We start from the raw sequence: 13,389 nt of genomic DNA, 5'->3' as shown, positions 1-13,389 counted from the left end.
AGCAAATTATACATATAACATACATATAGCAAATTATACATATAACATACATATAGCAAATTATACATATAACATACATATAGCAAATTATACATATAACATACATATAGCAAATTATACATATAACATACATATAGCAAATTATACATATAACATACATATAGCAAATTATACATATAACATACATATAGCAAATTATACATATAACATACATATAGCAAATTATACATATAACATACATATAGCAAATTATACATATAACATACAAATAGCAAATTATACATATAACATACATATAGCAAATTATACATATAACATACATATAGCAAATTATACATATAACATACAAATAGCAAATTATACATATAACATACATATAGCAAATTATACATATAACATACATATAGCAAATTATACATATAACATACAAATAGCAAATTATACATATAACATACATATAGCAAATTATACATATAACATACAAATAGCAAATTATACATATAACATACATATAGCAAATTATACATATAACATACATATAGCAAATTATACATATAACATACAAATAGCAAATTATACATATAACATACATATAGCAAATTATACATATAACATACATATAGCAAATTATACATATAACATACAAATAGCAAATTATACATATAACATACATATAGAAAATTATACATATAACATACATATAGCAAATTATACATATAACATACAAATAGCAAATTATACATATAACATACATATAGCAAATTATACATATAACATACAAATAGCAAATTATACATATAACATACATATAGCAAATTATACATATAACATACATATAGCAATTTATACATATAACATACATATAGCAAATTATACATATAACATACATATAGCAAATTATACATATAACATACATATAGCAAATTATACATATAACATACAAATAGCAAATTATACATATAACATACATATAGCAAATTATACATATAACATACATATAGCAAATTATACATATAACATACAAATAGCAAATTATACATATAACATACATATAGCAAATTATACATATAACATACAAATAGCAAATTATACATATAACATACATATAGCAAATTATACATATAACATACATATAGCAAATTATACATATAACATACAAACAGCAAATTATACATATAACATACATATAGCAAATTATACATATAACATACATATAGCAAATTATACATATAACATACAAATAGCAAATTATACATATAACATACATATAGAAAATTATACATATAACATACATATAGCAAATTATACATATAACATACAAATAGCAAATTATACATATAACATACATATAGCAAATTATACATATAACATACAAATAGCAAATTATACCTATAACATACATATAGCAAATTTATACATATAACATACATATAGCAAATTATACATATAACATACATATAGCAAATTATACATATAACATACATATAGCAAATTATACATATAACATACAAATAGCAAATTATACATATAACATACATATAGCAAATTATACATATAAGATACATATAGCAAATTATACATATAACATACAAATAGCAAATTATACATATAACATACATATAGCAAATTATACATATAACATACATATAGCAAATTATACATATAACATACAAATAGCAAATTATACATATAACATACATATAGAAAATTATACATATAACATACATATAGCAAATTATACATATAACATACAAATAGCAAATTATACATATAACATACATATAGCAAATTATACATATAACATACAAATAGCAAATTATACATATAACATACATATAGCAAATTATACATATAACATACATATAGCAATTTATACATATAACATACATATAGCAAATTATACATATAACATACATATAGCAAATTATACATATAACATACATATAGCAAATTATACATATAACATACAAATAGCAAATTATACATATAACATACATATAGCAAATTATACATATAACATACATATAGCAAATTATACATATAACATACAAATAGCAAATTATACATATAACATACATATAGCAAATTATACATATAACATACAAATAGCAAATTATACATATAACATACATATAGCAAATTATACATATAACATACATATAGCAAATTATACATATAACATACAAACAGCAAATTATACATATAACATACATATAGCAAATTATACATATAACATACATATAGCAAATTATACATATAACATACAAATAGCAAATTATACATATAACATACATATAGAAAATTATACATATAACATACATATAGCAAATTATACATATAACATACAAATAGCAAATTATACATATAACATACATATAGCAAATTATACATATAACATACAAATAGCAAATTATACATATAACATACATATAGCAAATTATACATATAACATACAAATAGCAAATTATACATATAACATACATATAGCAAATTATACATATAACATACATATAGCAAATTATACATATAACATACAAATAGCAAATTATACATATAACATACATATAGCAAATTATACATATAACATACATATAGCAAATTATACATGTAACCTGAACAGAGATTTCTTAGGACTTTTACTATGATGTTCTGTGGACATCATGGAAATGCATTGTGGTAAAAAAACAAATTATGTTGTAGTTTGTTCCATGTTGAGTGAAAAAAGGCCACATTTCCTGGACTAGAAGTAGTGCTTTCTGAACTGTCGTAAAAGCGAAAGATGCACAGGTTTGTCCTCCTTTCCTTGTGTGCGTTTGTCGTTCCTCACCCAGTACCTCCCGCAGGTAAGCATCGCCAATAAGCCTCATGTATTCCTCGACCGCGCGAGACGTCAAGGTGTTCTCCCTAAACACCAGCAGCTCGTTATCTCCACACCTTGTTAGCTCGGCCAGTACAAGCTCTGTGAGCAGTTCCTGTCGACATGGAGTGCCAAAGAAGGAATGGGGACAGGGGGAGGGGGAGGGGTTTGCGACTGAGTAAAATGAAGATAGCAAAGCAAGGACAGGTACAGGTAAAGGGAAAGACAGAGGAGCAGTGTGAAACCTGCAAGCCACTCCTGGAGTAAAGCGGGAAGGAAAAGGGGAAAGAAAGTGAAACGGATAAGAAGATGAAATCAAGAAATGTGAAAATGGTGGAGACAGCATGAGCTGCTCAAAAGAATCACACCTCATTGGATCGGCCATGACATCACAATCAGCAGCTTCTGGGGATAGAGGAACACAGAATGGGAGAGCAATGACGGACATTGGTACATTTTCTCTAATGAAGGATCTGTCTGTGGCCACAGGGAAAAGAAGAAGAAACAGGGAAAGGGCATGAGAGGAGAAAAAAGACAAATAAAACTGAGGGATCAACAAAATGATTTGAATAATTACAAGGGGGGATGAAAGCACACCATGGTGAAAATGAAATAATCCAATCAATAAACAGAAGCCTTGAATCCAAAGTGAATCACAACTTCCTTCCTTATGGAGAATTTCCCAGGAAGAGAAGGAGAGTGAGGGGTTAAGGAGGACAGGGGAAGAGAAACCCCGACATGGACAGAGACGTGCGGACACGTACCTTGGCTTTACCGACAGCGTGGAGAAACCGGACCAGGGCCCTGGCAACCTCCTCTCTGACTCGAGCACCAAGACCCGGCTCCACCAGCAGACACAATGGCAGGGAGTTTCCTGCCAGGAATTCTGCCAGCTCTCTGTGGGTAGTGAGAGTGGCAGGATGTGAAATAGCTGCTCTTTTGTCTCTTTCACTTAAATTGCAAATTCTGCACCGAGACATCCTGTCTAATGAACATTATAATTTGTAAATAAGAGAACACTCAGAGCATCAAATTTAACATTTCATTCAATCACGTGAGTAACCACGTGTACACACATCGACTCTACAATCCTACAACTACTTATAGTAACCCTGATTATTTCTACCTTCTTGTGGGGTCTGCCTGTTAACAGTTTTGGCCAAAGTCTTTCACGAACTGGCTGTCCAGACCTGACATTGGATTGAAGTTGCTCAGAGCAACAATTTGTAATTTGTTGAGGGACTCAGCGATATCTCACCTACTCTTCGCAAAAAACACGGTGGGATCCTTAACATCCACCTGTGACCGGTGCTGGCAGACAGATCCTCAGGCTTAACATCCAGTCGATGGACGGTGCACACTGATGCCTCACCCTGCCTGCGAAACACCAGGGTGGCCGTTTAGAGTTGGGTCGGGATTCGAACCCAAGCTCGACACCTCAGAGGTTAGTGTGCATACCTTTAGGTTATCCTGCCAACCTTGGTGCTTGGTTGTGCCACACACACACGCACGCGCGCACGCACGCGCGCACGCACGAAATCAGAACACCATCCTTGGCACATTATCCAGGCCTCTGGTATTCCTGTGAAAACTCCATAAACCGACACATCGACTTGCATCCCACATACAAAGCACTCTGCAATCAATTACGTGAACAAAAGCGGCAGGGTAATATTAAAACATGGAGCCTTGAGATTGGTGAGGACTCTCTTCTCCGAAACTACACACACAATTTCAATGAAACTTCATTACAATCATCATTGCCCGTGATGTAACAAAGTTTGTTTACGGCATTAAAAATATCAGGGTCTGTGAGAGTCTGGGGGGGGGGGGGGGGGGGGGTTGGGAGGATTTTGAATGACTGTTGCTCCTGATCCAGGTGAACTTCGGGCCCCACGGTCCTATTTGGTCTTGGCTCATGGGGGCGATTCCCAAAACGTTGGACATCGAAAAATTTCGACGCCGGCAGTAATTCTTGGAAAAAATGCCACGGGCACAGAAAAGGCCCCTTAATATGGCATGTGCCATGTGGCAAACTATAGAAAAGAAGGGACATTGTTGGGGAAAATGCCAGGGGCACATAAAAGGCCCCTTAATATGGCATGTGCCATGTGGCAAACTATAGAAAATAAGGGATATTGTTGGGGAAAATGCCAGGGGCACATAAAAGGCCCCTTAATATGGCATGTGCCATGTGGCAAACTATAGAAAAGAAGGGACATTGTTGGGGAAAATGCCAGGGGCACATAAAAGGCCCCTTAATATGGCATGTGCCATGTGGCAAACTATAGAAAATAAGGGATATTGTTGGGGAAAATGCCAGGGGCACATAAAAGGCCCCTTAATATGGCATGTGCCATGTGGCAAACTATAGAAAATAAGGGATATTGTTGGGGAAAATGCCAGGGGCACAGAAAAGGCCCCTTAATATGGCATGTGCCATGTGGCAAACTATAGAAAAGAAGGGACATTGTTGGGGAAAATGCCAGGGGCACATAAAAGGCCCCTTAATATGGCATGTTCCATGTGGCAAACTATAGAAAAGAAGGGACATTGTTGGGGAAAATGCCAAGGGCACATAAAAGGCCCCTTAATATGGCATGTGCCATGTGGCAAACTATAGAAAAGAAGGGACATTGTTGGGGAAAATGCCAGGGGCACAGAAAAGGCCCCTTAATATGGCATGTGCCATGTGGCAAACTATAGAAAAGAAGGGACATTGTTGGGGAAAATGCCAGGGGCACATAAAAGGCCCCTTAATATGGCATGTGCCATGTGGCAAACTATAGAAAATAAGGGATATTGTTGGGGAAAATGCCAGGGGCACATAAAAGGCCCCTTAATATGGCATGTGCCATGTGGCAAACTATAGAAAATAAGGGATATTGTTGGGGAAAATGCCAGGGGCACAGAAAAGGCCCCTTAATATGGCATGTGCCATGTGGCAAACTATAGAAAAGAAGGGACATTGTTGGGGAAAATGCCAGGGGCACATAAAAGGCCCCTTAATATGGCATGTTCCATGTGGCAAACTATAGAAAAGAAGGGACATTGTTGGGGAAAATGCCAAGGGCACATAAAAGGCCCCTTAATATGGCATGTGCCATGTGGCAAACTATAGAAAAGAAGGGACATTGTTGGGGAAAATGCCAGGGGCACAGAAAAGGCCCCTTAATATGGCATGTGCCATGTGGCAAACTATAGAAAAGAAGGGACATTGTTGGGGAAAATGCCAGGGGCACAGAAAAGGCCCCTTAATATGGCATGTGCCATGTGGCAAACTATAGAAAAGAAGGGACATTGTTGGGGAAAATGCCAGGGGCACATAAAAGGCCCCTTAATATGGCATGTGCCATGTGGCAAACTATAGAAAAGAAGGGATATTGTTGGGGAAAATGCCAGGGGCACATAAAAGGCCCCTTAATATGGCATGTGCCATGTGGCAAACTAGAGAAAAGAAGGGATATTGTTGGGGAAAATGCCAGGGGCACAGAAAAGGCCCCTTAATATGGCATGTGCCATGTGGCAAACTATAGAAAAGAAGGGACATTGTTGGGGAAAATGCCAGGGGCACATAAAAGGCCCCTTAATATGGCATGTTCCATGTGGCAAACTATAGAAAAGAAGGGACATTGTTGGGGAAAATGCCAAGGGCACATAAAAGGCCCCTTAATATGGCATGTGCCATGTGGCAAACTATAGAAAAGAAGGGATATTGTTGGGGAAAATGCCAGGGGCACAGAAAAGGCCCCTTAATATGGCATATGCCATGTGGCAAACTATAGAAAAGAAGGGACATTGTTGGGGAAAATGCCAGGGGCACATAAAAGGTCCCTTAATATGGCATGTGCCATGCGGCAAACTAGAGAAAAGAAGGGACATTAGTAGATGATAAATGTTGTTCCTGGGACAAACCCATTTAACATGGGAAATCCCTATCTAATGTCGTTTACCCCTCTGTCTTTTCCCACTTTTAGAAAACACCCCTATTAATCCAAAAGACTCTATGAGCCTTTTGGCCTTTTGAACCATGAGCCTATTGGCCTTATGAGCCAATTAATCTACTTGGGCTAATACATAATGAAGATATTTTAATTGAGCTAGGGCTGAATGGTAAACCCATCTTGATGTACCAGGCATGTAGTGTAGTGAAATGTAGTGAAATTATATTGAAGGTGAACCCAGGAGTGCTCGCTTATCCCACTAAAGGGGCGTCTATAAGACCCGGGACAACCGCGGCGCAAGGCCACTCCAGCGACACTTACTGTGACATATGGTCCTGTAGTTTGAATGGTATGTACGCCCCTATATGCTGCACGTGTTTTGCTTTGCCTATTGATATCGGACATTGCCCATATAATACTCCGATTCTGATGTCTATTGCATGAATGTATTTTGCAGGATGTTACCACAGATCTAAATGATATTAAACCTACCCAAGGGACAAGTCGTGTCTGTGGTTGATTTTCACGACATTTAATATCATTTAAATCTACGAAATGGCTGAACCCAAGATGATCACGGTACCGACTCTAGATGCTGACGCACAAGCCGAGGAGTCGGGATCGGAGTTCACTCACTGGCTCAAAACGCTGGAGAACTACTTCGCCGCGCATGAACCGGAGCCCACCGCTGCGGCTAAGCTATCCGTGTTACATTCGAAGGTCCATCACCGCGTTTACCGGTGCATTGCTCGCTTTGAGACGTACGCCACGGCTCTGGCCGAGCTAAAGCGACTATACATAAAGAAACGGAGCGCCGTGCACGGCCGGCATCAGCTCTCTCAGCGGCGACAACAACCTTCGGAATCGATCGATCGCTACGCGCAGGAGCTGCGACACCTTCTAGCGGACTGCGTGCAGGAGGTACGGACCCACGAGCAAGTTCAGGATGACCTTCTCCGAGATTCTTTCGTCTCTGGAATTAGCTCTGGAGCCTTGAGGCTCCGACTTTTGGAGACCCCGGAGCTGACATTTACGGAGGCACTATGGCTGGCTCACGTCTTTACAGATACCCATGAACAATCTACCGCTTATGACCACTCATGAGTCGTGGCGGGGACTTCTCTACTCGCGCGACCGGAGAGGGTTACCGCCGAGGATATGGGGGAGGACTCGACCACGGCCGAGTCTCTGGGTGCTCTTGAAGCGGACGCATCCGGCCTGACTGCTGCTACCGCTGCCCGGCCACGGCCTGAACGGTACGCGAAGTGTTATTTTTGTGGGAATCGGCAGCACCCCCGAATAGAATGCCCGGCTCGGGAGGCGATATGCCATCTGTGCTCCACCAAGGGTCATTTTGCGAAGGTCTGCAAAAAGTCCGTGCGAGGTACGCGCGCCCGCGCGGCCTTGAATGGGCTTATCGCTGAGCCGGACTGCGCACCGAGCGGAGCGCCCCGCCCGGCCTTGATGAGAGTATCCCCTCCTCGCGGGCCCCTGGCTGCACGCTCGACCTTGATGGGGGACATCGGGCAGCCTAAACAACCGGCGCGACCATGACCGGCCGCGGCGCGATCGGCCTTGGCTGGCGTCCGGACGCCCACCTCGAACAAGCAACGAAGTACTGCTTTGCCACCTCCTCTGGATTCGCAGCGAACGCTGCACGGGACTCGAGCGCCATCTGACGGCGGCTTTTACGAATTACACGCTATCGCACCAGCTCATGGAACGGTGGATGGCAATGATCCTCTACGCGTGACTCGAGCGCCATCTGACGGCGGCTCTTACGAATTACACGCACTTGCTCCAGAACTGCCAACTGTGCGCTTGTCACGGGAATCCTCCACGGGCTGCCCGAACGACCGGCAAACTGCAGCCGGCGTGGGAACGTCCTCTGACAGTGGCTTTTACGATTTACATGCTCCTGCTCCAGCGCGGCCAACTATACGCTTGTCACGGGAATCCTCCACGGGCTGCCCGAATGACCGGAAAACTGCAGCTGGAGTGGGATCCACTCGCGAGGCGCGATCTTCTCGCCCGGACGGCACAATACCTGCTGGGTCTTCCGGCCTTGCGCAGGCCATCATTCCGCTCCAGGTCAAAGGCGTTTTGTCACAAGCCTTAATCGACACGGGGTCTACGGATAGTTTTATCGATCAACGACTAGTGCATCAACATGGGTGGCCGGTTCTCGGGACTACACGACGGATCTTCATGGCCTCCCAAGGCCTTCGGCTGAGCACAAAAGGGGCATGTTGATTGAAACTTGTGATAAAGGGACGCACGTTCCCCGACGTGTATCTCATGGTATTACCTGCGTTATGTGCCGACGTTCTGTTAGGACACGATTTCCTTAAGCGACATGGACGTTTGGAAATGGACTTCGGTGGGCCGGACACGCTTGCTGTGTGCGGCCTCACTCAGATGGACGTGGAGCCTCTCTCGCTGTTCCCCAACCTGACCACTGATTGTACCCCTGTAGCCGTAAAATCGCGCCGCTACTCTCGCGCAGACGCACAATTCATTGCGGAAGAAATGGCCCAGCTCTTAAAGGACGGTATTATAGAACCCAGCCGGTCGCCGTGGCGGGCCCAAGTCTTAGTAGTGCGAAGTGAGGCCCATCGCCGGTGCATGGTAATCGACTACTCACAGACGATTAATCGTTTTACACAGCTGGATGCCTACCCCTTACCGGGGATGGATGCACTGGTACGCCAGGTGGCCCAGTACTCCGTTTACAGCACTCTTGATCTGCGTAGTGCGTATCATCAGGTCCCCATCTCTAGGGCTGATCGTGTCTATACGGCCTTTGAATCGGGTCAACGGTGGTACCAGTTCACTCGACTCCCCTTTGGGGTAACTAACGGGGTTCTCTTGTTTTCAGAGGGCTATGGATGACCTCGTTACGAAGGAGAACTTGACCAATGTCTTTGTCTATCTGGACAATCTTCCGGTTTGTGGGTATGACCAGGGGCATCACGACGCTAATCTGAAACGCTTCCTCGAGGTCGCGCAGAAATATCGCCTAACCATGAATGTGGCTAAGTGTCGTTACTCTCTACGCACGGTAGATCTTCTGGGGTACACCGTGACCCATGGCTCTGTCTCTCTGGATAAGGAGCGTCTGCGACCTTTGCTCGATATGGCTCCGCCTAGCGATCGGGCTTCGCTGGAACGCGCTCTTGGGCTGTTCGCCCACTATTCGAAGTGGGTGCAAAATTTCTCCGCGAAGCTCCGCCCCCTCGTGGCCTGCGACACGTTCCCCATGGGCCCGGCCGCCTTGGCGGCCTTCGAGGGTCTTAAAGCCAACATCGCTGGCGCCGCTGTAGCGACAATTGACGAGAGTGCATCTTTCGTTTTGGAAAGTGATGCCTTGGATCATGCGATAGCGGCGACTCTCTCCCAAGGGGGACGCCCTGTGGCTTTCTTTTCGCGGACTCTCACCGCCGCTGAGCGGAGGCATTCGTCTGTTGAAAAGGAAGCATACGCGATCGTCGAATCGATTCGGCGATGGCGGCCGTACCTACTCGGGCTGTGTTTCCAAATCGTCACGGACCAACAAAGCGTTGCATTCATGTACGACACCTTACATGCTCAACGCATTAATAATGAGAAAATCACTCGCTGGCATATCGAACTCGCCGACTTCTGCTACACCATCAAATACCGCCCGGGGAAGGATAACCTGGTCGCCGACGCCTTATCGAGGCCGGCCACTTGCGCGGGGGTTGTCACTTTGGAGGGGCTGCGCGCTTTGCACGGCACTATGTGTCATCCCGGGGTAGCGCGTTTCGCGCATTTTGTGCGCGAGGGGAATCTGCCGTACTCGATTGAGGACATCCGCCGGATCTGCCGTGATTGCACTGTCTGCGCGGAGCTCAAACCGCGTTTTTACAACCCTCCTATGGGGACGCTGGTTAGGGCTACTAGACCGTGGGAGCGTTTGGCGATGGACTTCAAGGGGCCGCTGCCGGTGTCGAGTAACTCTCGTTATCTGCTCACTATCGTTGATGAGTATTCGCGATTCCCCTTTGCTTATACGTGCGGGGATATGTCGGCTGCCACGGTTATACGGTGCCTACAGAATTTGTTTTCTATGTTTGGGTATCCGGCCTACGTGCATACCGATCGGGGTGCGGTGTTCCTGTCTCAGGAGGTGAGGGGCTACTTGCTCCAGAATAATGTTGCTTCGAGCTACACCACCCCGTACCGACCCCAGGCGAATGGGCAGATCGAACGCTTTAATGGGATTATATGGAGGGCCGTCATGCTAAGCCTCAGGACCCTTGGCCGGGGCCTCGATAAATGGGCGTGGTCGCTACCTGCAGCTCTAAACTCGATCCGGGCTCTCCTATGTACCGCCACCAACCAGACTCCTCATGAAAGACTGTTCCACCACCCTAGAAGCTCGGGTAGTATCCAATCTTTACCCAGCTGGCTCGCTGAGCCGGGGCCGGCCTATCTCAAACGAGCGGTTCGCGCTAGCAAGTACGACCCCCTCGTTGATAAGGTGCGGGTACTCCAGGCTAATCCCGAGCATGCCCGTGTGCTAACGGCTGACGGACGCGAGTCTACTGTCTCAGTACGCCATCTCGCCCCTTGTGGGGTCGACGACAGGGATATTGACGAACCGATCTACGAGTCTATGAACTCTACCGAAACTTCCTCTATGGAACTACTGCCGTCACTTCCGTCGTCGCCTACTCCCTTCCCTGATGGCTCTGGGGTGCCCCCTCCGACACCCACCTCCGGCGGCTATTCCGACGCGGGGGACTCCGGGCTTGGGGACGCCGTACCCGGTAGTCTCCGCACCCGAACTGGCAGGGTAGTTCGCCGCCCCGACTGCTACGGGTGGACCGACTGACGTGGATTGACGTACCCCATTCGATTATTGCTGACGCTTGCTTGCGACCTGCCTAGCGGCAGTCTAGTTTTAACGGCGGGGAGAATGTAGTGAAATTATACTGAAGGTGTACCCAGGAGTGCTCGCTTATCCCACTAAAGGGGCGTCTATAAGACCCGGGACAACCGCGGCGCAAGGCCCCTCCAGCGACACTTACTGTGACATATGGTCCTGTAGTTTGAATGGTATGTATGCCCCTATATGCTGCACGTGTTTTGCTTTGCCTATTGATATCGGACATTGCCCATATAATACTCTGATTCTGATGTCTATTGCATGAATGTATTTGCAGGATGTTACCACAGATCTAAATGATATTAAACCTACCCAAGGGACAAGTCGTGTCTGTGGTTGATTTTCACGACACTGAACACTAACAGCTTGGAACCAATCCTTCATTGAACCTCCAAATCTCCATTCACTTACATGTAAATTTTCCTCTCACCATCACTTTTCTTCATTTCCCATAAACACCTCTATTCCTGCCCCCCTTGGTCTTATGGGCCTTTTACTCTTACTATCAATGGTCATTGTTGTTTAGTAGACCACTGAAACAATGAACCTACAAATATTTGTTTATGCGTTGGAAATAATTTAATTCTCCTACTGCAATAGCCTCCTCTATGGTTCACCCTCAAAAATCACCAATAAACTCCAATACATTCAGAACTCCGCTGCCCGTCTACTCACCCATTCCCGGACCCGTGACCACATCACCCCCGTCCTTTACAAGCTTCACTGGCTCCCCATCCCCCAGAGAATCCAGTACAAAATCCTCCTCTTGACATACAAAGCCCTCCATAACCTGGCCCCATCCTACCTGGCTGACCTCCTCTCCAGACACACTCCCACCCGCAACCTCCGCTCTGCTGGTACCAACCTCCTGACCCCCTCCATCCGGACCAAATTCAGATCCTGGGAGGACAGGGCCTTCTCCATCGCTGCTCTCACCCTCTGGAACTCACTACCTCACACCATCAGAGACTCCTCCTCACTCACCACATTCAAAACATCACTAAAGACCCACCTGTTCAACACTGCATTCAACATTCAACCCACAGCATTTAACCCCTGACTATCTCTTCTCCTTCTCCCTCCTTTTGCTTTAAATATTTCCCTATTGATTCTTGTCTTTTTGCAATTGTTGTTTTCATGTATTGTTATGCATTATGTTTGCCACTCTGTCAAAGCACCTTTGGGCTTCTGGAAAAGCGCTATACAAAATAAATGAATTATTATTATTATTATAACTCTCTTCACCATCTAATACATTAACAAAGTATATGTTTGAGTTTGGCTCTTTATCAAGATATTTTAACTGAGATAAAATAAAATGATAAACCTCCCTCAATGTCCTTGTTTGAGCGCCTCCAGTGCCACACACTTTTTGGTAGGCTCTGTCCACTTTTTGTTAAGCTCCGTCCACTTTTTGGTAAGCCCCGCCCACTTTTTGTTAAACCACGCCCAATTTTTTTTACTAAGCCCCGCCCACTTTTTGCTAGCTCCGCCCACTTTTGCTAAGCCCCACCCACTTTATAAACTCTTCAGCATTGTATCATTTCCAGGTAATACATTACATCCTTTTCAGGGAATTTCCATCACATCATTTCCAGTTAAGACACGCCCAGGTTTGCCCAGGGAATTTCCACAGGAAATGACACACACCCAGCCCTTCTTATAAAAGGCACCGA

The 13,389-nt window shown here is 44.1% G+C and overlaps 1 protein-coding gene across 1 annotated transcript in view; it reads right to left on the bottom strand.

Annotated features, from left to right (window-relative positions):
- The window catches only part of LOC137439986 (uncharacterized), a 285,564-nt gene that overhangs the window by 27,074 nt on the left and 245,101 nt on the right, over positions 1-13,389 (bottom strand). Inside the window, exons 13-15 of the mRNA XM_078768016.1 lie at positions 3,622-3,754; positions 3,230-3,334; positions 2,828-2,972 (exon numbers count right to left, since the gene is read on the bottom strand). Coding sequence (XP_078624142.1) covers positions 2,828-2,972; positions 3,230-3,334; positions 3,622-3,754 — 383 coding nt within the window. The remainder of the gene's footprint in view (positions 1-2,827; positions 2,973-3,229; positions 3,335-3,621; positions 3,755-13,389) is intronic.

This window comes from Myxine glutinosa, chromosome 14 (assembly GCF_964187855.1).
Source record: "Myxine glutinosa chromosome 14, kmMyxGlut1.1, whole genome shotgun sequence".
Classification (NCBI taxonomy): domain Eukaryota; kingdom Metazoa; phylum Chordata; class Myxini; order Myxiniformes; family Myxinidae; genus Myxine; species Myxine glutinosa.
Note: the sequence above shows the minus strand (reverse complement) of the source record. Positions and strands in the feature narration are given on the sequence as shown.